General features: G+C 51.0%; 1 protein-coding gene across 2 annotated transcripts in view; it reads left to right on the top strand.

The window, feature by feature from the left end:
* LOC139262958 (matrin-3-like) overlaps nucleotides 1-24,287 on the top strand; it is an 81,733-nt gene that overhangs the window by 30,958 nt on the left and 26,488 nt on the right. For both annotated transcript variants that reach the window (XM_070878337.1, XM_070878338.1), the window contains 4 exons: nucleotides 7,469-7,584; nucleotides 14,321-14,394; nucleotides 17,251-17,388; nucleotides 18,174-18,305. In XM_070878337.1, coding sequence (XP_070734438.1) covers nucleotides 7,469-7,584; nucleotides 14,321-14,394; nucleotides 17,251-17,388; nucleotides 18,174-18,305 — 460 coding nt within the window. The remainder of the gene's footprint in view (nucleotides 1-7,468; nucleotides 7,585-14,320; nucleotides 14,395-17,250; nucleotides 17,389-18,173; nucleotides 18,306-24,287) is intronic.

The following is a 24,287-nucleotide window of genomic DNA, read 5'->3' as shown; positions in this document are numbered from 1 at the left end:
TAAGATGATGGAATCAATTATTAAGGATGTCATAGCAGCGCATTTGGAAAGAGGTGACATGATGGGTCCAAGTCAACATGGATTTGTGAAAGGGAAATCATGCTTGACAAATCTTCTAGAATTTATTGAGGATGTTTCTATTAGAGTGGACAAGGGAGAACCAGTTGATGTGGTATATTTGGACTTTCAGAAGGCTTTCGACAAGGTCCCACACAAAAGATTAATGTGCAAAGTTAAAGCACATGGGATTGGGCGTAGTGTGCTGACATGGATTGAGAACTGGTTGTCAGACAGGAAGCAAAGAGTAGGAGTAAATGGGTACTTTTCAGAATGGCAGGCGATGACTAGTGGGGTACCGCAAGGTTCTGTGCTTGGGGCCCCAGCTGTTTACACTGTATATTAATGATTTAGGAGAGGGGATTAAATGTAGTATCTCCAAATTTGCGGATGACACTAAGTCAGGTGGCAGTGTGAGCTGCGAGGAGGATGCTATGAGGCTGCAGAGCGACTTGGATAGGTTAGGTGAGTGGGCAAATGCATGGCAGATGAAGTATAATGTGGATAAATGTGAGGTTATCCACTTTGGTGGTAAAAACAGAGAGACAGACTATTATCTGAATGGTGACAGATTAGGAAAAGGGGAGGTGCAACGAGACCTGGGTGTCATGGTACATCAGTCATTGAAGGTTGGCATGCAGGTACAGCAGGCGGTTAAGAGAGCAAATGGCATGTTGGCCTTCATAGCGAGGGGATTTGAGTACAGGGGCAGGGAGGTGTTGCTACAGTTGTACAGGGCATTGGTGAGGCCACACCTGGAGTATTGTGTACAGTTTTGGTCTCCTAACTTGAGGAAGGACATTCTTGCTATTGAGGCAGTGCAGCGAAGGTTCACCAGACTGATTCCCGGGATGGCGGGACTGACATATCAAGAAAGACTGGATCAACTGGGCTTGTATTCACTGGAGTTCAGAAGAATGAGAGGGGACCTCATAGAAACGTTTAAAATTCTGATGGGTTTCGACAGGTTAGATGCAGGAAGAATGTTCCCGATGTTGGGGAAGTCCAGAACCAGGGGTCACAGTCTAAGGATAAGGGGTAAGCCATTTAGGACCGAGATGAGGAGGAACTTCTTTACCCAGAGAGTGGTGAGCCTGTGGAATTCTCTGCCACAGAAAGTTGTTGAGGCCAATTCACTGAATGTATTCAAGAAAGAGTTAGATGTCGTCCTTACTACTAAGGGGATCAGGGGGTATGGTAAGAGGGCAGGAGTGGGGTACTGAGGTTGCATGTTCAGCCATGAACTCATTGAATGGCGGTGCACGCTAGAAGGGCCGAATGGCCTACTCCTGCACCTATTTTCTATGTTTCGAGACCAAGCTCACGGTCAGGGATTAATTATGGCTAACTAGCAGAGACCCACAAAACATTTGCAGTCAAATTAGTATCTTAATTGCAACAGTTCTTGTTCAGACTGTTATCATTATCTTCGTCTATAGAATCAACGCCGATGTCCTCTCTTTCTTCCTCTCCTAACCCCTCCCTCTCTCCCTCACTCCCTTCCCGCCGTCTCGCCCTGCCCTGCCCTCGCCCCCCCCCCCCCCCCCCCAGGCTCTCGTCCTGCCCTCCCCCCACCCCCACCCCCGGCTCTCGCCCTGCCCTCCCCTCCCGGCTCTCGCCCTGCCCTCCCCTCCCGGCTCTCGCCCTGCCCTCACCCCCCCCCCCCCCGGCTCTCGCCCTGCCGTCCTCCGGCCGCCTCCTCCCCTTACCCCCTCACTCACTCGCTTTCCCGCTCCCCCTCACTCACTCACTCGCTTTCCCACTCCCCCTCACTCGCTCCCGTCCCCGCTCCCCCTCGCTCGCTCCCGTCCCCGCTCCCCCTCGCTCGCTCCCGTCCCCCCTCCCCCTCTCTCGCTCCCGTCCCCGCTCCCCCTCGCTCGCTCCCGTCCCCGCTCCCCCTCGCTCGCTCCCGTCCCCGCTCCCCCTCGCTCGCTCCCGTCCCCGCCCCCCTCGCTCGCTCCCGTCCCCGCCCCCCCTCGCTCGCTCCCGTCCCCGCCCCCCCTCGCTCGCTCCCGTCCCCGCCCCCCCCTCGCTCGCTCCCGTCCCCGCCCCCCCCTCGCTCGCTCCCGTCCCCGCCCCCCTCGCTCGCTCCCGTCCCCGCCCCCCCTCGCTCGCTCCCGTCCCCGCCCCCCCTCGCTCGCTCCCGTCCCCGCCCCCCCTCGCTCGCTCCCGTCCCCGCCCCCCCTCGCTCGCTCCCGTCCCCGCCCCCCCTCGCTCGCTCCCGTCCCCGCCCCCCTCGCTCGCTCCCGTCCCCGCCCCCCTCGCTCGCTCCCGTCCCCGCCCCCCCTCGCTCGCTCCCGTCCCCGCCCCCCCTCGCTCGCTCCCGTCCCCGCCCCCCCTCGCTCGCTCCCGTCCCCGCCCCCCCTCGCTCGCTCCCGTCCCCGCCCCCCCTCGCTCGCTCCCGTCCCCGCCCCCCTCGCTCGCTCCCGTCCCCGCCCCCCCTCGCTCGCTCCCGTCCCCGCCCCCCCTCGCTCGCTCCCGTCCCCGCCCCCCCTCGCTCGCTCCCGTCCCCGCCCCCCCTCGCTCGCTCCCGTCCCCGCCCCCCCTCGCTCGCTCCCGTCCCCGCCCCCCCTCGCTCGCTCCCGTCCCCGCCCCCCCTCGCTCGCTCCCGTCCCCGCCCCCCCTCGCTCGCTCCCGTCCCCGCCCCCCCTCGCTCGCTCCCGTCCCCGCCCCCCCTCGCTCGCTCCCGTCCCCGCCCCCCTCGCTCGCTCCCGTCCCCGCCCCCCCTCGCTCGCTCCCGTCCCCGCCCCCCCTCGCTCGCTCCCGTCCCCGCCCCCCCTCGCTCGCTCCCGTCCCCGCCCCCCCTCGCTCGCTCCCGTCCCCGCCCCCCCTCGCTCGCTCCCGTCCCCGCCCCCCCTCGCTCGCTCCCGTCCCCGCCCCCCCTCGCTCGCTCCCGTCCCCGCCCCCCCTCGCTCGCTCCCGTCCCCGCCCCCCCTCGCTCGCTCCCGTCCCCGCCCCTCCTCGCTCGCTCCCGTCCCCGCCCCCCCTCGCTCGCTCCCGTCCCCGCCCCCCCTCGCTCGCTCCCGTCCCCGCCCCCCCTCGCTCGCTCCCGTCCCCGCCCCCCCTCGCTCGCTCCCGTCCCCGCCCCCCCTCGCTCGCTCCCGTCCCCGCCCCCCCTCGCTCGCTCCCGTCCCCGCCCCCCCTCGCTCGCTCCCGTCCCCGCCCCCCCTCGCTCGCTCCCGTCCCCGCCCCCCCTCGCTCGCTCCCGTCCCCGCCCCCCCTCGCTCGCTCCCGTCCCCGCCCCCCCTCGCTCGCTCCCGTCCCCGCCCCCCCTCGCTCGCTCCCGTCCCCGCCCCCCCTCGCTCGCTCCCGTCCCCGCCCCCCCTCGCTCGCTCCCGTCCCCGCCCCCCCTCGCTCGCTCCCGTCCCCGCCCCCCCTCGCTCGCTCCCGTCCCCGCCCCCCCTCCCTTCCTTTCCCCCTGCGTGCTCCCCCCCCCCCGCGTTCTCCCGCCCCTGAGCGATCTCCCATGCCCCTCTCCCCTCCGCTCGCTCCCTCTCCCCTGCGCTCGCCCCCTCTCCCCTGCGCTCGCCCCCTCTCCCCTGCGCTCGCCCCCTCTCCCCTGCGCTCGCCCCCTCTCCCCTGCGCTCGCCCCCTCTCCCCTGCGCTCGCCCCCTCTCCCCTGCGCTCGCCCCCTCTCCCCTGCGCTCGCCCCCTCTCCCCTGCGCTCGCCCCCTCTCCCCTGCGCTCGCCCCCTCTCCCCTGCGCTCGCCCCCTCTCCCCTGCGCTCGCCCCCTCTCCCCTGCGCTCGCCCCCTCTCCCCTGCGCTCGCCCCCTCTCCCCTGCGCTCGCCCCCTCTCCCCTGCGCTCGCCCCCTCTCCCCTGCGCTCGCCCCCTCTCCCCTGCGCTCGCCCCCTCTCCCCTGCGCTCGCCCCCTCTCCCCTGCGCTCGCCCCCTCTCCCCTGCGCTCGCCCCCTCTCCCCTGCGCTCGCCCCCTCTCCCCTGCGCTCGCCCCCTCTCCCCTGCGCTCGCCCCCTCTCCCTTCCGCTCGCCCCCTCTCCCTTCCGCTCGCCCCCTCTCCCCTGCGCTCGCCCCCTCTCCCCTGCGCTCGCCCCCTCTCCCCTGCGCTCGCCCCCTCTCCCCTGCGCTCGCCCCCTCTCCCCTGCGCTCGCCCCCTCTCCCCTGCGCTCGCCCCCTCTCCCTTCCGCTCGCCCCCTCTCCCTTCCGCTCGCCCCCTCTCCCTTCCGCTCGCCCCCTCTCCCTTCCGCTCGCCCCCTCTCCCCTCCGCTCGCCCCCTCTCCCCTCCGCTCTCCCCGCCGCTCGCCCCCTCTCCCCGCCGCTCGCCCCCTCTCCCCGCCGCTCGCCCCCCCTCCGCTCTCTTCTCCCCCTCCGGCCCCACCCCTCCGCTCTCTTTCCCCCCCCCCCACCCCTCCGCTCTCTTTCCCCCATCCCCCCACCCCTCCGCTCTCTTTCCCCCATCCCCCCACCCCTCCGCTCTCTTTCCCCCATCCCCCCACCCCTCCGCTCTCTTTCCCCCATCCCCCCACAACTCCACTCTCTTTCCCCCATCCCCCCACCCCTCCGCTTTACCCCCCCCACCTCTCCGCTCTACCCCCCCCACCCCTCCACTCTCCCCCTCACCCCTCCCCTCCCCTGCTCTCCCTCTCTCCCCCTCCACGCTCTCCTCCCTCCCTCCTGCTTACCCTCTCTCCTTGAAGATGATGCTCGAATATTATAATTTAGTGATACTAGTTTTGTTCATAACTTTAACATAGGTGAACATATTGTTTAAGACAGAATTAAGATCTTGAAAATCGATACTTTACGAATGTATTAAAAAATTAAACCAACAGATTTGGCACTACTAAAATAGTACCATAATCACCTCGAGCAGCCAGGCTGGATGATCTCCATCCAAGAGTCCTCTGGGAGACGGGACATGTACTGTGTGAGCCCCTGGTCTGTATTTGTAATAACTTACTGCACTCTGGAATGGTTCCTACAGATTGGAAGGAGACTAATGTAGTTCCCATTCTTTAAAAAAGGTGACCAGACAGACCCGGGTAACTATAGGTCCATTAGTTTAACATCAGTAATAGGTAAGATGCTTATAGGAATCATAAGGGATGGAATATATGAATACTTGGATAGGGAGGGACATATTGAGGACACCCAACATAGCTTCATTAAAAAAAGAGGTCATACGTCTCAAGTCTAATATTTTTTTGAAAACGTTAGAGTTGGTGGGTGAAGAAAACCAGTAATCATTGTCTACTTAGATTTCCAAAAAGCTTTTGACAAGGTTCCGCATAAGAGGCTTCTCTATAAGATCGGATCTTCTGGTATTAGTGGAAATATATTGAGTTGGATTCAGAACTGGCTGGCAGGACGCAAGCAAAGACTAGTTATAGATGGATTTGGATCTTTTGGAGACTGGAGACCGGTCACCAGTGGTGTCCTGCAAGGAACAGTGTTGGGACCGTTGCTTTCTACTATTTTTATTAATGATCTGGATTTTGGGGTTGGGTGCACAATTTGCAAATTCAGATAAGTGCAGTGTTATGCACTTGGGCAGGGCAATTGCTCAACATTCATACACCCTCCAGGGAAATGCATTGAAGATAATGGAGATAGAAAGAGATTTGGGCATTCTGCTGCATACATCCTTAAAGGTACATGAGCAATGCCATGCAGTGATAGCGAGAGCAAATAGGGTTTTGGGGTGTATCCATAGGACAATTGCGTATAAGACAAGGCATACTCTTTTGTCCTTGCACAAGACTTTAGTCAGGCCGCACTTGGAATACTATGTCCAGTTTTGGTCCCCTCACATGGTGAATGATACTGAGGCTCTGAAAAGGGTGCAGAAAAGGGCCATTAGACTAATTCCAAGTCTAAAGCATTTTAGTTATCAAGATAGGTTAAAAGAGTTGGGACTCTATACCTTAGAGCAGCGTAGACTTCGGGTGGGGGAGCGGGGGGATCTGATAATGAAGGGAATAGACAGTGTTCCAGCTGACAGTTTATTTCAATTAAATAGGTTAGGCAGGACCAGGGGGGTCACATTTAAGTTGTATGGGACTTAAATCTAGGTTAGATGTCTGGAGGTGGTTCTTTTCCCAGAGAATAGTAGACCTCTGGACCAAGCTGCTGTTTCCTGTGGTGGATGCAAACTTGCTGAATTCCTTCAAGCGAAAGCTGGATTTGTTTCTGGCTGCGGCAGAGATCACCTCTTTTTTTTGGCCTGAAGGTAGGTACTCTACAGGTGATCTCCTGGACTAGTTTTGATTGCCTAGAGTAATTGCCCAGATTTATTCCCCCCCCTAAAGTGGCCTGGGTTTTTTTTTATCTGGTTTTGTTCTTCTCCCAGGAGATCACATGGTTTGGGGTGGGGTGAAGTGTTAATGCTGTGATAGACAAGGTATCGCAATTGTGTGTGACAGGCTCGATGGACCAGATGGTCTTTACCTGTCTTGTCAGTGTTCGTCTTTACAGAAGCAAATAAATGCATCATAATCCAATGGGTTGACGCTATGGTCCCGATGATGATGAGCATCAATGAACAAATGTTCTGTTTTGCACTCACAACCTTAACTCCATTGCAAGGCAGAGGTCAACAAGGGAAATCAAGCTTACCAAGGAAAATCAAATTCCTTTTTCACATGCGCTCCAATTCATGGGCTAATATGTGGAAGATTGTTTTAGAGATGATCTGTAAGCCGCCACCTTAAGCAGTTTTTGTGCTTTAGTATGATTCAAACTGGCCTGAAGATGTAGGCTTTTAGTGTGACCAGCAGTTTTTTGTACAACCTTGGTATAATTTGGTATAACATTAGAATGTTAGATTATGTACAGGGGTGCTACAATATGATCTGTTACCTGCAGTAGTTGTAAGTGATTTTTTTGGATAACTGTTAAATTTTGAACAGAAGGATTGGATTATTGTCATAGTTTATGATTTTGTGTATTTTGCATGTAATTGATGTTGTTCATGGACAGTTTTTTTTAGATTGGAAGTGAGTACACTTTGCCAATCAGTACTTGAGTCCTTCATGGAGCTGCTTTTAAATCTATTTGCAGAATTTTCTAGGAGTAGGTTTCTCTCTGCTGTGTTTCCAGTATTTGTTTTATTTTAAAATCTCCCTGGCCTCAATAATACACATTTGAGTCCATAATTCTTTCAAATTTAATACTTTCCTGTCTGAAATCAGCTAGCTGCTAGTGCTGTAACTTTTTCCGCACGAGGAGGAGGACTATAATGGCAGCTTAATTATTTTATGATGCCTGTCTTAACCATCCTTTTTGATTGAGTCATTAAAGTTCAGAAATTATATTACTTATAAGCAAGACATATAGACATTTTTTCCTATAGCTAATTATTTTAGCAATAGGATTAATGCGATACCATTTTACTTCAGCTTTATTTCTGATTTGTGTATGAACTCTTGCCTAAAATTCTTTTCATTACTTCTAGGGCCGATCCACTGGTTTTGCAGTCAACAAACCTGGCTCCAGGTATTCTGGGCCCCCCACCATCTGGATCCTTTCTCACATCCAGCAGAGGGCTGGGAGGAATTGAATCCCATGGGGGTAATAATCATCAACTGTCTTATTGCATTTTAAAGTTGCAGGGGGAATGTAATTTTTAGTATTCTACACAGTGCAGAAAACTGGTGCCCATTGCTGTGTACAAGCAATTCAATTCAGCCTTGAATATTTGTTCAAACCAGAAGACTTCTGATCAGATGAAACATTGCACCAGATTTAAGCAGTCCCCACCACTCAAAACATCCACATTTAAAACAGGCAGTCACTTACATCAGCCAAAAAGCGATAACCATGATCTATTTGCATTAATGTCAATTTCAAAGTTCCCAGTTGTAGTATCTTAAGTGCTCCATTTATTTTGGGCAGAAACAGCTGTATTTACTTTAGCACCTTGTTAAGTGCACTGAATGTAATAAAAGAGCCTCTGGCAGTCTTTAATAAAGTATATTCTTTTGGGAAAAGAACTTTTTATTTTCATCCCATTGAAATTAAGGCTGATAAATCTAATAATGGCCATACACATTGCTCAAAGGTTCAGACATTAAAAGTAACTGTGATTTACTGCTGTGAGTACAAAACAGTGCTGAGTTATCTTACAAAGAATCTGCAAAAGCTTGCATAAAACTACAGCTCATATTAAGGGTTGATCAATTGGTTACTCTTGCATAAAATCCACAGGAAATCTTTTAAACACTTCATTAATAATTTATCGCACAGAACAGATCTTGTGTAAGTCAATACTAAATTTTGGCAAATGTTTAGGTTAATAACAGTGTTAGTCTATACTGTTCACCTATCAGTTATTTGTGCAATGATTTTAAATGTTATTACCGCTGCTGCTTTATACCAGCCATCGTCTATAGCAGCAACTCGAGTTTGTGCGACACACTCACTATAAGCTGTGGGGACCGTATAAGCAAACCGATGTTAATCTTTAAATGCTGTTAGGATTACATACCTTGATTAAAATCTTGCTTTTAGCTTTCAGATTTAAAATGTATTGAAGCATATGTAAAGTGCAAATAGCAAACAGTTCATGCAACACAGAATTCTGTCGCAGAGATAAATAATTGCTGACCAACTGATCTGGGAAAGTATTTCACAAATGGAGTCCATACTTTTAGGAATTTTTCTCATTAAGGTAGAGAGCATTAGTGATTCAGAATCTGCCAAAGCTACTGGATTAGGGGCACCTACACCAGCTGAGGAGCTTGCTTCCAGAGACGAAGACTGTAGCTCTGAGCTGTGCACAACAGATAGACCAATCTTCTCTCACAATCACATAAGGCAACTCGAGGGTCTGGTTCAACGTTGCCTCAGAAGCAGGGAAACAGCAAGACAGTATACCCCTCTCTTTCATTTCCTAAATCACACAAACCATCAAACCGTATGCCTGTTCATGTGTATATATAAAGGAAGGGAGATCCAAAAACTCTTAGCGTGAACATGCATACTTTCAATGTTATGGATACCCTATATACCTTTCATGTCTATGTCTATCCAAACATTTTGCTGTATACAACTTAAGTTGCAACATGTCATACCTGCCACAACGGAAGACGATTGTGTTTGTTGGAGGCCAATCATCTCAGTCCCAGGACGTTACTGCAGGCATTCCTCAGGGCAGTGTGTTAGGCCCAGCTATCTTCAGCTGCTTCATCATTGACCTTTCCTCCAACATTAGGTCAGAAATGGGTCTGTTTGCTGATGATTGCACAGTATTCAACTACATTCCCAATTCTTCAGATAATGAAGCAGTCCATGCCCGCCTGTTGGAAGATTTGGACAACATCCTGATGGATGGGCTGATGAATAAAACTTACATTTGTACCACACTAGTACCAGTAATAACCATCTCCAACAAGAGGGAACCTAACCACCTCCCGATGATATTCAGTTACATTACCATCGCCGACTCTCCCACCATCAATTACATTACAACAGTGACTATACTCCAAAAGTACTTCATTAGCTGTAAAGCGCTTTGAGATGTCCCGTGGTCGTGAAAGGCGCTATATAAATCCAAATTTTTTTCTCTTCAATATCCTGGGAGTCACCATTGACCAGAAATGTAACTGGAACAGCTATGTAAATGCCATGGCAACCAGAGCAGGTCAGAGGCTGGGTATTCTGTGCTGAGTGGCTCACCACCTGACTCTCCAAAGCCTCTTCCACATACAAGAGACAAGTAAGAAATATGATGGAATATTCTCCACTTGCCTGGATAGGGGTAGCTGCAACCACACTCAAGAAGCTCGATATTATCCAGGACAAGAAGTCTGCTTAATCAGTATCCCATCCACTAACTTAAGCATCCACTCCCTCCACCACCTGCCTACTATGGCTGCACTGTGTACTATCCAGAGGATGTATTGCAGCAGGCCACCAAGGCTTCTTCGTCAGAATCTCTCAAATGCGTGACGTCCACCACCTAGAAAGACAAAGGCAGCAGGTGCCTGGGAGCACCATTATCACCAAGTACCCCTCGAAGTCTCACGCCATCCTGACTTGGACATAATGGGCTGGATTTTAGGCTTTTCTGTTTTTGGAGCAGAAACTGAGCCAGGGCGGGAAAGTTTCTAGCCAGGAATAGTTTGTGTCTTGCTTGGTACTTAAGTTTGGGCATCTGAGCCCTGCGTCAGGGGGCGCAGCACTAAGGGAGGCGTTGCACACCTCTCTTTGGTACAAGGATGGGAAACTCGCAAATTGAAGTGTCGGGCTATGAGCACTCCGAAAGAGGCCTGGAGGGCGGGGGGTGAGAACTTTAAAAAAAATTCTCAAAACATTGTCCTGCCACAACAGACTTCACAAAAAAAATTAAAAGAGCACTCGCACTTATTTTTGGAGTGCGTTACCTTCCTCGCCACTGCCAGCACGGACCACTCTTGATTTCCCAGGTGGTCATTGCAGGCGCACTTTCGGGTGGACGGATTGGATAGGAGCTCAAACTCATGCCAGTGTCACACACCTGGTGCGGCTCTTCCCGGTGGTCCGGCTCAGCACCGCCGTAAAACCCGACTGGAGGATCGCAACAGGACACTGGAGACCTCATCGTCGCCTTTCAGGCCCTGGAGCGTAAAGGACTGTTGGATCAAGATCCTGGAGATCCCACTCCAACAGCATTGTGGGCATGCCAACACTACGTAGACTGCAGCGGTTTAAAGCGGTGGCCTTAAACAATTTTTCAAAAGTTACCTAATGCAGAGGAGTTCGTACTCTTCCATATTTCTTCGACCTTAGCAGTTCTGGGCTGTGATTTTCCACATTAAAGCTATAACTTCGCGTATCAAATAGACTGAGCAAGGGTAGCAGCTATCTCCACTTTCTAAGAGTTTATAAAATCCTATTTAAATGAAACGTAGTTGGCTTTAAGTTCTTGGAAGTGTATCTTACTCTGCATAGCAAAATAGTTATGTATTTTGATAGTTTAGCATGTTCCTCAATGTAAAGCAATAAGGGTGAGAAAAAGATAGGAAAACAAGTTGCACACAGCAAAATCTCAGTGTTGAGATTGGTTTAATTGCCCAAACAATTGAAAACTAATAATGACCTTTATATGGGTTGACCGATAACAACTTACTAGGATTAGTCAAGTCAGTAGGAGCAATGGTGGGAGTACAAAGAAAATTTCCACTAAATATTTCCAAACCAAATTCTTAGCGTGATCTCCCAACGTAAAATTAATTTGTCTATTGAAAGACTCAATAAATGCTTTGAAGGATTCTTTGTGCTACCTGAATTATATTACAGGTTGAACCTCCCTTATCCGGAACCCTCGGGACCTGGCCTGTTCAGGATAAGAGATTTTTCCGGACGAGGGGTGGTCACGTTAAATTGGATGGTACAGGTACTGAGCGAGGGGATATCAGGGCTGGCTGGCTTGGGGCTGAGAAATTGTGGGGTGGGGCGGCGGTTCGCGGAGTCAGGCCAGCGATTGTGGGAGTCGGCAGAGAGGAATTACTTCAATTTGTCCATGTCAGAGTTCTGCGTGTGTGCCACCCGGGGACCGGGAATGGTTCTGGACAAGGGGTGGTTCTGGATAAGGGAGGTTCAACCTGCAATAGGGATTGAACATGGGTATATGAAGATTTTGAGTTCCTTCATTCTGACACACATTCAAGGTGGTCATCTTTCCGCATCGTTCACATATTCGAGCTGGAAGGCTGACTCATACGTATGCTTCCATACAGGGAATCCAATAATCTCTCAGAAAAGAGATGAAGTTCAATCAGTACAAAGTATTGCTGCTTGTCCTGATATTGGTCTACTTTTCTGAGGCAGCAGAGGTACATGTAAACCCATATGTGAGCAGCTGGTTAGTGCAAATAGTCCTATGCTGGGTTGGCAGACACAGTAGACCAGTAGATTATAGCATGGCTAAAGACCTTTAGTTCATAGCGACTGATTCTGGCCTGGATGGTTTATCATCTTGCCTCCACCAGATAGGTTTCTGACTATTCAGGTGGAATATTTCATGGTTCAGATGGTATCCAGTAAATAAGTACAGCACTGCTTGGGAATCTAGGCCCTATGTGACAACAGTTTTCAAAGTTATACATGAGGCCCTTGCAGGTGAATCTTTGAACACATGTTCCGTTGTTCTGAGAAGTCGGGGGATGTTTGAAATCCTAAAGTAATATTCATCCCAAGGTTAGACGTTGAACGTGAAGATGGACCCTTTGCAAGACTGACACCGTAAAGATGCACAGACAGGGCGAAAGTGTGGAGGGAGAAAACCTCCAGCTATGATAACCCAACCTCAGGCTTAAGTGGCGAGTAGCAAGGATGCCATACTGGGCCTGACGTGCAACAAGATAGTTGGGGGTAACTTGCTCAGTCGCGTCCTGTCCAGATAAGTTCTACCGGTACTCCCAGGCACAGCCACCCATTGACTTCCTCATTATTTTCCTGGTGCAAAACAAATATAGTAGTCTCCTGAAAAGAGGTCGAAACGGGCACACAGCATAAGAAACTTTACTTACATGAATACTCTAGACCCATATAGTTTATTAACGACTACTTTGGGTTATCTTTGTTCACAAGCAATTAACCCAGGCTTCAAGTTTACATCTGATCTGCAGAATGGTCTGATGAAGCCTTTCAGTTCTGCGCGGAGGGGTTTCCTGTATGGGCTGCTCTTGCACACTCTCCACCATGTCATCCTCGTCTGCTGTCCGGACACGCCATGGCGCACCATCCTGCCGTCCGGAGGAGGCGAGGGTCCCCAATGCACTCTACGTGGGAGTCCTCCCTCTATTTATTGGGTACTTGGCCTAGAGGGTGTTGCACGGAGCAGTCCTGTGCAAATATGTTTTTAAGTCGGTTCACGGGCTCCCAGGCCGCCTGCAATTTCTGCGGTCTGGAAGAGTCCGTGTTCCATGTTTTTATCGAATGTGCGAGGTTGCAGCCCCTGTTCCATTACTTGAAGGGGCTGCTCCTCAAATTCTGGTTGCACTTCAGTCCCAAACTCCTGATCTTTGGGCACCCTGTGCGGAGGGGAGCAGGCAGGTCGGAAGGCCTGCTCGTAGGACTGCTCCTGGGCATGGCCGAGGGGGCCATCAGCCGGTCCAGGCAGCGGGCGGTCGAGGGGGTTGTTCAGCCCGACTGCCTGCCTCTCTTCCACGGTTACATCCGAGTCAGGGTGTCCCTGGAGATGGAGCACGTGGTGTCCACCGGTACGCTCGCGGCCTTCTGCGAGAGGTGGGCGCCGGAGGGACTGGAGTGCATCATCCCCCTGCAACCAAATTTTAATTTGATCATTTAAGTTTAAAGTTTAATTTGCCCGTTTTAGTGCTGCCCCCCCCCCCCCCCCCTTAGCCAGGAGGCACTTGTATAATTTGTGTGTTGGTGCCCTCAAAAAAAAAAAGGGGGCACCGTAAAAAAAATTATTTTGGAGTGTGACCCCCCCTTGCAGGGGGCATTTCTATAAAGTGCGCAACTAAAATAGTTGAAGTTCCTCCTTTTGGATACCATCATGTTAGGGAAGTGTAGGCGAATTTCCCGTGGTAACTATCATAACAAAGGATCGTCATTCATGGGATGTGGGCGCCGCTGGCAAGGTCAGTATTTATTGCCTTTGAGAAGGTGGTGGTGAGTTGCCGCCTTGAGCCGCTGCAGGTGAAGGTATTGCCATAGTGCTGTTAGGCTGGCAGTTCCAGGATTTTGACCCAGCGACGATGAAGGAACGGCGATATATTTCCAAGTCATGTTAGTGCATGACTTGAAGGGGAACTTGTTCGTGGTGGAGTTCCCATGTGCTTGCTACCCGTGTCCTTCTCGGTGGTAGAGGTTGTCGGTTTGGGAGGTGCTGTCAAAGAAGCCTTGGTGAATTGCTGCAGTGTGTTTAGTAGATGGAACGCTGCAGCCACATCGCGCCGACGTAGGGGAATGCTCTACGAATCAGGCAGGATCTAATATGCAGCCCAATGTGACCATCCCAGCTTGATAGCATTAGTCACATCATCGTGCTTTGTACATGTTTATGTAGCCACTGTTGTTGAACCTTTTTATGTCTTGGTTCTCTAACACAGGATAAAATGCGATTCAACCCATTGATATGCTAGTGCCTGCGCAGTAAACTTTATGTAACACTTCATAACCATGATATAATTAATCTAAATTGTTTTGATTGTCAATTGTTTTCAGACATTATACCACATTATTCCAAAAAAACTTTGGGAAGTAAAAATATAAAAGAAGACAAAAGAAATTGAGAGGAAAATAAAGGAAATAAGAGGTCTTTTTGTAGTGATGTTGCTTAATTCTTTCTCTGTTTTAGCATCAAGTAGAAAAGGCCCAATGGATAACAAGCAAGGCAACAACATTCAGAGACTAAAGAAGCCACTCAGAATGGTTAGTGTTTCATACTCCTGCAAAATTCCTACATAAATGTTACTCATTACCATGAGTAAAATCTAGTTTTGGAAAGGGCTTAACTAGTCATTTGACATTAGCAAAACTGCTGTATTTTCAGTATCTTTAACTGATCTGTATGGGGGTGGGAGGGTGGTTGTGATGATTAACACATTGGGTTGTGAATTAATATCTGTAGTTTTCAATAACAACTTGCATTTATGTAGTGCCTTTAACATAGTAAAACTTCCCATGGCATTTCACAGGAGCATTATCAAACAAAATGACACCAAGCCACATAAGGGCAGATGACTAAAAGCTTGGTCAAAGAGGTAGGTTTTCAGGAGCATCTTAAAGGAGGGAAGAGAGGTATAAAGGTTTAGAGAGAGAATTACAGAGCTTAGGGCCTCGACAGCTGAAGGCACAGCTGCCAGTGGTGGATGATTGAAATCGGAGTTGTGCAAGAGGCCATAATTGGAGGAACACAGATATCGTGGTGGGAGTGGGGGGGGGGGGGGGGGATTGGGAGGGATGAGGCCACGGAGGGATATGAAAACAAGAATGCGAATTTTAAAATCGAAGTCTTAACCGGGTTCCAATGTAGGTCAACGAGCACAGGGCTGATGGATGAACAGGACTTGGTGCGAGTTAGGATATGGGCAGCAGAGTTTTGGATCAGCTGAAGTTTATGGAGGGTGGCAGATGGGAGGCCAGCCAGGAGTGTTTTGGAATAGTCAAATCTAGAGGTGACAAAGACATGGATGAGGGTTTCAGCAGCACATGAGCTGAGGCAGGGACAGAGTTATGCGATGTTTTGGATGTGGAATTGGTGGTCTTGTTGATGGCACGGATATGTGGTCTGAAGCTCATCAGGGTCAAATTTGACACCAAATTCTCTGGTTCAGCCTCTGGCAGTTGCCAGGGAGAGGAATGGAGTTGGTGAGTAAAGAACCTTGTGTTGGGGGTGGGGGGGTGGGGACCGGAGGCGATGGCTTCGGTCTTTCCAATATTTAGTCGGAGGAAATTTCTGCTCATCCAGTACTAGATGTCAGACAAGCAATCTTGACAATTTGAAGACAGTGGAGGGGTTGAGAGAGGTGGTGGTGAGGTAGAGCTGGGTGTTGTCAACATACATGGGGAACCTGACATGTTTCCTGATGATGTCACCAAGAGGAAACATGTAGGAAAGAAATAGGAATGGGCCATAGATAGATCCTTGGGGGACACCAGAGGTATCCACATGGTAAGTGCCTGAACTTGAAATATGTCTGCTGTGGAAGCACTGAGCAGATGTCTGGGATGAAGAAAGATCAGATGGTGAGTGAGTGAGCTCCTCTCCTGTACCTAATTGTGGATATTTATGAAACAGGATTGGCAGAGCTAATCCTGCTTTTTCATGCTCTATCTGCTCCACAGAATTGTGCATGCTGTACGTGGGAACTTAAGGAACGGTGGGGTAGCAGCTAGTGTCCCTTCACAAAATAAGTTGTACATACATCAAAGAAATATTCTTGTTTACTATCATCATTTTTCGTTTGTGAAAAATGTGTAAATTATGACCAGACTTGTTACAAGTCAATCTGTACGTGTAACTAGGTAGCTACTATAAATGGCATTAGTATAATTGATGCTCAGCTTGTTGGTATATTTATAGGTGAGGTTTCCTGTGTATATTTTTCAAGCCAATTGAGGTCAAGGTTATACAGGTTGAAACCTCCCTTATCCAGAAACCTCGGGACCTGACCTGTTCTGGATAAGGGATTTTTCCGGATGAGGGGTGGTAATGATAAATTGGATGGTACAGGTACTGAGCAAGGGGATATTGGGGCTGGCTGGCTTGAGCTGGGAGTGCAGCAGAGAGATCATGGGTGCCGGGGCGGGGGGGTTGGTGGTGGATCGCGGGGTCAGATCAGCAATTGCGGGAGTCGGCAGCAAGGAAGGACTTCAATTTGTTCATGTCGGAGTTCTGCGCATATGCGCCACCCGGTGGCCAGGAATGGTTCTGGACAGGGATTGGTTCTGGAAAGGGAGTTCTGGATAAGGGAGGTTCAACCTGTATATGATTTAAGGTTTCTACTTTTTAAAGTACCTTCTCTGAGGCCAGTAGATTATACTACTTTTCCTTTAACTGATGAGTTGCACATGAAAATGCATTGTCAGAGTTTTGGAGCAGAAAGGAAATATACCAAGAATTGTTGTTGTTGTTCAAGAGGGAAGGAATTTTTAAATCTTGTTTCTATAAAAGTTTGAACATTAGCAAAATGAGAAGACTTTTAAAGAAGAATCCTGTATTAAATGTCCTCCTATCATATTAAATGGATCCAAATTTTGTAAGAACTCGATCTGGAAACTAGGAGTGCATTCAAACTCCCGAGTTAAATTTTTAGTTCAATATTGAATTCAAAGAGCACAAAGTGCTACAGTAATGATTTTCTGCCCTTTTTAATTAAAGCTCTACTTGCTATTTGTGTCAGCGACATCTGACAAATATACATTTACTATAATATTATAACACATTGCCCAGGAAGTACTATGTGTCTGAGCAGTACATTATACCTGGAATATACTGTGTGGTCTAAGCATATATTGCATTAGGAAGCACAATGTGACCTGAGCATTGCATTGCATCTAGGGTGGAGTGCGGGTTGGGGTGATGGGGAGGAATAATCGTTACTGCCTGCCCTGGGGAATGCATCGTATCTAGGGTGTTGTGCACTGACTGAGTGTCCCATTACAACTAGAAAGCAATGTCTGGCATTTTCAGTGCATTGCATCTGGAACAGTTTGTAAACTTAGTGTTACTGCACTCAAACTTAATAGATGCCTTTTGCTGCTAATCTTTTTCTCCTATCTTAGAATGTTAATGATGAGCCTGGGCGAGTAGTTCACATTAGCGAGTTGCAGCGAGGTAGATGTATGAATCGTGACCTAATCAAGCTGGCTGAACCTTTTGGAAAGGTTACTAACTACTTGTTAATAAAGTCAAAGGGTGAGGTAAGTACAAGCCGTGGCGAAACTGTTATTCGTTTGTATTGTGTTAAACCTTGTGGAAATGTAATAATTATTCCAAGTTCCTGCATGTATCATACGTTAGTGTCACAAGGACATTCACAACGGACAGATTCCCTTCAAGTAGGTTTGATGTTAACTATGACACAAGAACATAAACAGTTAATGAGAAAAGGCTGTTAAGCTCATCGAAGCTCAGCCCTCCGGTTGTCCAACTCACCCTTTGACTCCACTACCTTGCCTATAATTTCTGTCCTCTTGATCAACTGGCCTGACTAACCTTGAAATATTGTTCTGTGTTCACTTTATCTAAGCCATTTAATACTTCATAAACCTCAGAGATCTTTAGTCAACCTTTTTAGAAGTTAAGCTACCCCTCATCCCTATTACATTTGGGATCATTCTTTTTTCTGCATCCCCACAAATATATGTATGCCCCCTTTGAAGTATGGCAACCAAAATAATGCAGTGTTTGAAAGTGTGGTCTGACCAATGAATTATAAAGCATCAACATAACCGCTATAGATGTTTCTGTAATGTTCCGGTGGGTATACCAACATTCTGTTTGTAGAATTGTCTGCTATCACTTCCATACCTTTCAGTCTCCCTGTGCTAATTCCATTCTACTCACTGTTGCTCATTTTTTTTCTACAATATACAATACATTGCTTGCCATTAGATTTGAATGTCTTCATTTGGATCTGAGTATACCAAGTCATACAAAGAAAATTACAAGATGAATATGAATATCTATTTCTGTTTTAATATAGGGATTTGTGGAATTGGCCTATCCCGAAGCGGCTCAAGCTATGGTGAAGTTTTACCAGATGAAACCTACCTTTGTTGATGGAAATGTCATCAGAGCAGAACTGTCCCAGAAATATAAAAAGTTGACTCTAAAGGTATATTATTTACAATGAGATATAAGAGAGTTAATCAGCTTCATCCATATTTATACAGGTTTGTTTTCCTGGAGATACACTTTTATTTGATGGACACATTCAGAACCCCAGATAATAAATATAGATACACAAGAATCTGCTCAATTGTCATGTGGGGGGAGAGTGCAAGTTAATGGTATTCTGTCCCAGTTAATTAAAAAGGTCAATTTAAACTTCTGTGTAGTAAGTCTAATTTAAATAAGCAAGACTCATATTTTTCATTTTGGGTCTGTTTGATATTTTGGAAGTTTACTTCAGCATATCTCTGTATGAAACTTAATTGGCCATAAGTTTTTTTTTGTACAAATGTTTAAGTTTGTGGATAGCATGTCGGGCCTCACTATCTTTCAGAATTATGATTTAGCAATATCCGAAGGAGTAGAAGGATTAGAGGAGAGTTGAGGACAATGTTTTTCACCCAGAGGGTGGTGGGGGTCTGGAACTCACTAGTTGAAAGGCAGAAACTCTCTGCATTAAAAAAAGTACTTGGATAGGCAATTGAAATGCCATAACCTACAAGGCTACGGACCAATAGCTGGAAAGTGGAATTAGGTTGGATAGCTCTTTTTCAGCCAGCACAAACACGATGGGCCAAATGGCTATCTTCTGTGGTGTAAGCTTCTATGATTCTATGCTCCAAAATCCTGAAAACTCACATGATTGCATTGTAGTTTTTAATTAATGAATCCTAATAGTTGAAAATGTACATTGGATTTTTATTGATGCAAAATAATTACCTCAAGTAGCAGTATTGGGTAGACTGTATACAGTTCAGTTTGCCTAATGTTAAGTAGCCTATTATTATAATCCGCATAATATACTGGTGGCCAGTCCCAGCTGTGCTTGGAATGTCTTATACACATTTGAGTTTGCCTATTATTGATATGTAATGTTACAATTCATCTAAAGTTATGAAAGTTTGTGGTTCCCAGTTAACAAATGATTAAATAATGTTATACTGTATTTCAACCCTCAAGTTTTCATTTGTGTGCAAATTTTAACAACCACGGATTGACTTTAGCGAATTGTTTGCTTATAATTACTCCCATCATTTTCCAAGGGCGGGGCTTTCTACAAGGAGCAGTTATTTAGGAGAAACTGTTGCATTACAGTATTTTATCGGTCTTAGCAGCTGCTATTTTGTGAAAATAGAATCAAATTAGCAAAGAAATATGGTGTCTCTCAGGAAGTCATCTGCAAAATCTACAAAGAATAGGATTCTGTCTTGAAATGTCTAGAAGTGACATGAAACGGTTGTGCACTTCTAGACTCAATGATGTTGGAGCAGAACTTAAATAGTTCATGGCAGCATGCAATAAAAATCTCTCCAGAATTTCAGAACAAATTTTACTGCATAAAATAGTAATTTGTAAAAGTATTGGGATTCAGTGATCTCTTTTCAGGTCAACTTAGGCTTTCAACAATTCTACCTGCAATACTTTAAAAGTGCCGACCTTGTGACATGTTCAATCTCCTTGAAGTGGGACCTTTATGGAAGCCTCTGCCAGGGTGACTTAGATCTTTCACAGCAGGAGTGCATTCATAGGAAATGGAGCAAGGAGCATGTGACTCTTCTGGGCGCCAATATGGACCGATTTGAGAAACTTCTGTTCTTTGGTTAAAAAAGTGAACAGCCAAGATGTTTCAAAATGTTCAGCACTTCCCTGGAGGCATAACTTCCCGTTTAAATCAGAATGACATGTATGATACCCGAGAAGTACATTTGATCTCTGGACAGATGATCTAGAGCTCAAAGTAGAAGCATGTTAATTATTATGGTTTACTGCCCTGCTTATCCTGAAATTTCTGGCCGAATGAATGTGGAACTTGTCAACCTTCCAAAGAATACCACTTCTAAGTAAGTGTCAACCGATGGATGCTGGAATTATCGAGCTTTTCAAGGGTCGCTATCCGAAGTTTCTTGCTAGAAAAAGACTAGCTGCTTACAAAGTTAAGACTGAGCTCTCTATTAGTTTGCTGGCCCGACCTGACCCGAAGTTAAATTAGGGAGGATAGTGAGAATTTTGAGATGGTGACATTACTCCTGAGTCTCTGGGGGAAATTTTAACCCCCCAAAAATGGGTGGGTTGGGGTTGGATGGGAGATTAAAGACTTAAAAAACGGACTTTTGACCCCAATCTGCCCGCTTCCGGTTTTAACGGAGGCGAAACGAGGCAGAATCCCGATCACCTACCCGCTTTCCGACCGGCCCCCGATCACTGTCCCCAATTTCCGACCTCCCCGCTCCAACCCCGATCCTACAGCTCCAATCCTCCTACAACTTCTGACCATCCCCCAGATCCCTCCTCTCTGCTGCCTAGTGCTGTAAGCCTACCCACCCGACAGACAGACAGCCTCCTCCCCCTCCATCTGATTTGCTGTTGGCGGGAAACAGCTTGAAAATGCTAATCAGGCCCTGCTGTTAAATTCGGCGGGGCTTGCCTGCTTTCTCGTCTCCGCTTACCCACACACCTCCAGATTAGAATTCCGGCCTCGAACTCCAACAGACTGAAGATTCTGTTTTTCAATATTGTGTGCAGTGCTCATCCAGCAACTGGTTTAGCACAATATGTTGACTAGTCTGGCATGAATAGAAGAGGACTTGTGATTCAATTCAAGATGAAACATGCTAAAATAACTGATTTTGTTAAGAATAAACCAAATATAGCAGCGACCAACAAAACATTTGCGGTCAAATTAGTATCTTTATTGCAACAGTACTTGTTTAGACTGTTATCATTTTCTTTGTCCAGAGAATCAACGCGATTGTCCTCCCTCCCCCCTCTCTTCCTCTCTCATGCTCCCTCTCTTTCATGCTCCCGCTCCTTCTCTTTCCCTCCGCCGCCGCCTCCGTCCAACCTCGCCGCCGTCCCCCCCCCGCCCTTTCTCTCTTTCTCCGCCCCCTCCCCTCTCTCCCCCTCCCCTCTCTCCCCCTCCCCTCTCGCCATCCCTCTTCCCCTCTCGCCATCCCTCTTCCCCTCTCGCCATCCCTCTTCCCCTCTCGCCATCCCTCTTCCCCTCTCGCCATCCCTCTTCCCCTCTCGCCATCCCTCTTCCCCTCTCGCCATCCCTCTTCCCCTCTCGCCATCCCTCTTCCCCTCTCGCCATCCCTCTTCCCCTCTCGCCATCCCTCTTCCCCTCTCGCCATCCCTCTTCCCCTCTCGCCATCCCTCTTCCCCTCTCGCCATCCCTCTTCCCCTCTCGCCATCCCTCTTCCCCTCTCGCCATCCCTCTTCCCCTCTCGCCATCCCTCTTCCCCTCTCGCCATCCCTCTTCCCCTCTCGCCATCCCTCTTCCCCTCTCGCCATCCCTCTTCCCCTCTCGCCATCCCTCTTCCCCTCTCGCCATCCCTCTTCCCCTCTCGCCATCCCTCTTCCCCTCTCGCCATCCCTCTTCCCCTCTCGCCATCCCTCTTCCCCTCTCGCCATCCCTCTTCCCCTCTCGCCATCCCTCTTCCCCTCTCGCCATCCCTCTTCCCCTCTCGCCATCCCTCTTCCCCTCTCGCCATCCCTCTTCCCCTCTCGCCATCCCTCTTCCCCTCTCGCCATCCCTCTTCCCCTCTCGCCATCCCTCTTCCCCTCTCGCCATCCCTCTTCCCCTCTCGCCATCCCTCTTCCCCTCTCGCCATCCCTCTTCCCCTCTCGCCATCCCTCTTCCCCTCTCGCCATCCCTCTTCCCCTCTCGCCATCCCTCCTCCCCTCTCGCCATCCCTCCTCCCCTCTCGCCATCCCTCCTCCCCTCTCGCCATCCCTCCTCCCCTCTCGCCATCCCTCCTCCCCTCTCGCCATCCCTCCTCCCCTCTCGCCATCCCTCCTCCCCTCTCGCCATCCCTCCTCCCCTCTCGCCATCCCTCCTCCCCTCTCGCCATCCCTCCTCCCCTCTCGCCATCCCTCCTCCCCTCTCGCCATCCCTCCTCCCCTCTCGCCATCCCTCCTCCCCTCTCGCCATCCCTCCTCCCCTCTCGCCATCCCTCCTCCCCTCTCGCCATCCCTCCTCCCCTCTCGCCATCCCTCCTCCCCTCTCGCCATCCCTCCTCCCCTCTCGCCATCCCTCCTCCCCTCTCGCCATCCCTCCTCCCCTCTCGCCATCCCTCCTCCCCTCTCGCCATCCCCCCCATCCCTCCTCCCCTCTCGCCATCCCTCCTCCCCTCTCGCCATCCCTCCTCCCCTCTCGCCATCCCTCCTCCCCTCTCGCCATCCCTCCTCCCCTCTCGCCATCCCTCCTCCCCTCTCGCCATCCCTCCTCCCCTCTCGCCATCCCTCCTCCCCTCTCGCCATCCCTCCTCCCCTCTCGCCATCCCTCCTCCCCTCTCGCCATCCCTCCTCCCCTCTCGCCATCCCTCCTCCCCTCTCGCCATCCCTCCTCCCCTCTCGCCATCCCTCCTCCCCTCTCGCCATCCCTCCTCCCCTCTCGCCATCCCTCCTCCCCTCTCGCCATCCCTCCTCCCCTCTCGCCATCCCTCCTCCCCTCTCGCCATCCCTCCTCCCCTCTCGCCATCCCTCCTCCCCTCTCGCCATCCCTCCTCCCCTCTCGCCATCCCTCCTCCCCTCTCGCCATCCCTCCTCCCCTCTCGCCATCCCTCCTCCCCTCTCGCCATCCCTCCTCCCCTCTCGCCATCCCTCCTCCCCTCTCGCCATCCCTCCTCCCCTCTCGCCATCCCTCCTCCCCTCTCGCCATCCCTCCTCCCCTCTCGCCATCCCTCCTCCCCTCTCGCCATCCCTCCTCCCCTCTCGCCATCCCTCCTCCCCTCTCGCCATCCCTCCTCCCCTCTCGCCATCCCTCCTCCCCTCTCGCCATCCCTCCTCCCCTCTCGCCATCCCTCCTCCCCTCTCGCCATCCCTCCTCCCCTCTCGCCATCCCTCCTCCCCTCTCGCCATCCCTCCTCCCCTCTCGCCATCCCTCCTCCCCTCTCGCCATCCCTCCTCCCCTCTCGCCATCCCTCCTCCCCTCTCGCCATCCCTCCTCCCCTCTCGCCATCCCTCCTCCCCTCTCGCCATCCCTCCTCCCCTCTCGCCATCCCTCCTCCCCTCTCGCCATCCCTCCTCCCCTCTCGCCATCCCTCCTCCCCTCTCGCCATCCCTCCTCCCCTCTCGCCATCCCTCCTCCCCTCTCGCCATCCCTCCTCCCCTCTCGCCATCCCTCCTCCCCTCTCGCCATCCCTCCTCCCCTCTCGCCATCCCTCCTCCCCTCTCGCCATCCCTCCTCCCCTCTCGCCATCCCTCCTCCCCTCTCGCCATCCCTCCTCCCCTCTCGCCATCCCTCCTCCCCTCTCGCCATCCCTCCTCCCCTCTCGCCATCCCTCCTCCCCTCTCGCCATCCCTCCTCCCCTCTCGCCATCCCTCCTCCCCTCTCGCCATCCCTCCTCCCCTCTCGCCATCCCTCCTCCCCTCTCGCCATCCCTCCTCCCCTCTCGCCATCCCTCCTCCCCTCTCGCCATCCCTCCTCCCCTCTCGCCATCCCTCCTCCCCTCTCGCCATCCCTCCTCCCCTCTCGCCATCCCTCCTCCCCTCTCGCCATCCCTCCTCCCCTCTCGCCATCCCTCCTCCCCTCTCGCCATCCCTCCTCCCCTCTCGCCATCCCTCCTCCCCTCTCGCCATCCCTCCTCCCCTCTCGCCATCCCTCCTCCCCTCTCGCCATCCCTCCTCCCCTCTCGCCATCCCTCCTCCCCTCTCGCCATCCCTCCTCCCCTCTCGCCATCCCTCCTCCCCTCTCGCCATCCCTCCTCCCCTCTCGCCATCCCTCCTCCCCTCTCGCCATCCCTCCTCCCCTCTCGCCATCCCTCCTCCCCTCTCGCCATCCCTCCTCCCCTCTCGCCATCCCTCCTCCCCTCTCGCCATCCCTCCTCCCCTCTCGCCATCCCTCCTCCCCTCTCGCCATCCCTCCTCCCCTCTCGCCATCCCTCCTCCCCTCTCGCCATCCCTCCTCCCCTCTCGCCATCCCCCC

Source organism: Pristiophorus japonicus, chromosome 4 (assembly GCF_044704955.1).
Source record: "Pristiophorus japonicus isolate sPriJap1 chromosome 4, sPriJap1.hap1, whole genome shotgun sequence".
Taxonomy (NCBI): domain Eukaryota; kingdom Metazoa; phylum Chordata; class Chondrichthyes; family Pristiophoridae; genus Pristiophorus; species Pristiophorus japonicus.
Note: the sequence above shows the minus strand (reverse complement) of the source record. Positions and strands in the feature narration are given on the sequence as shown.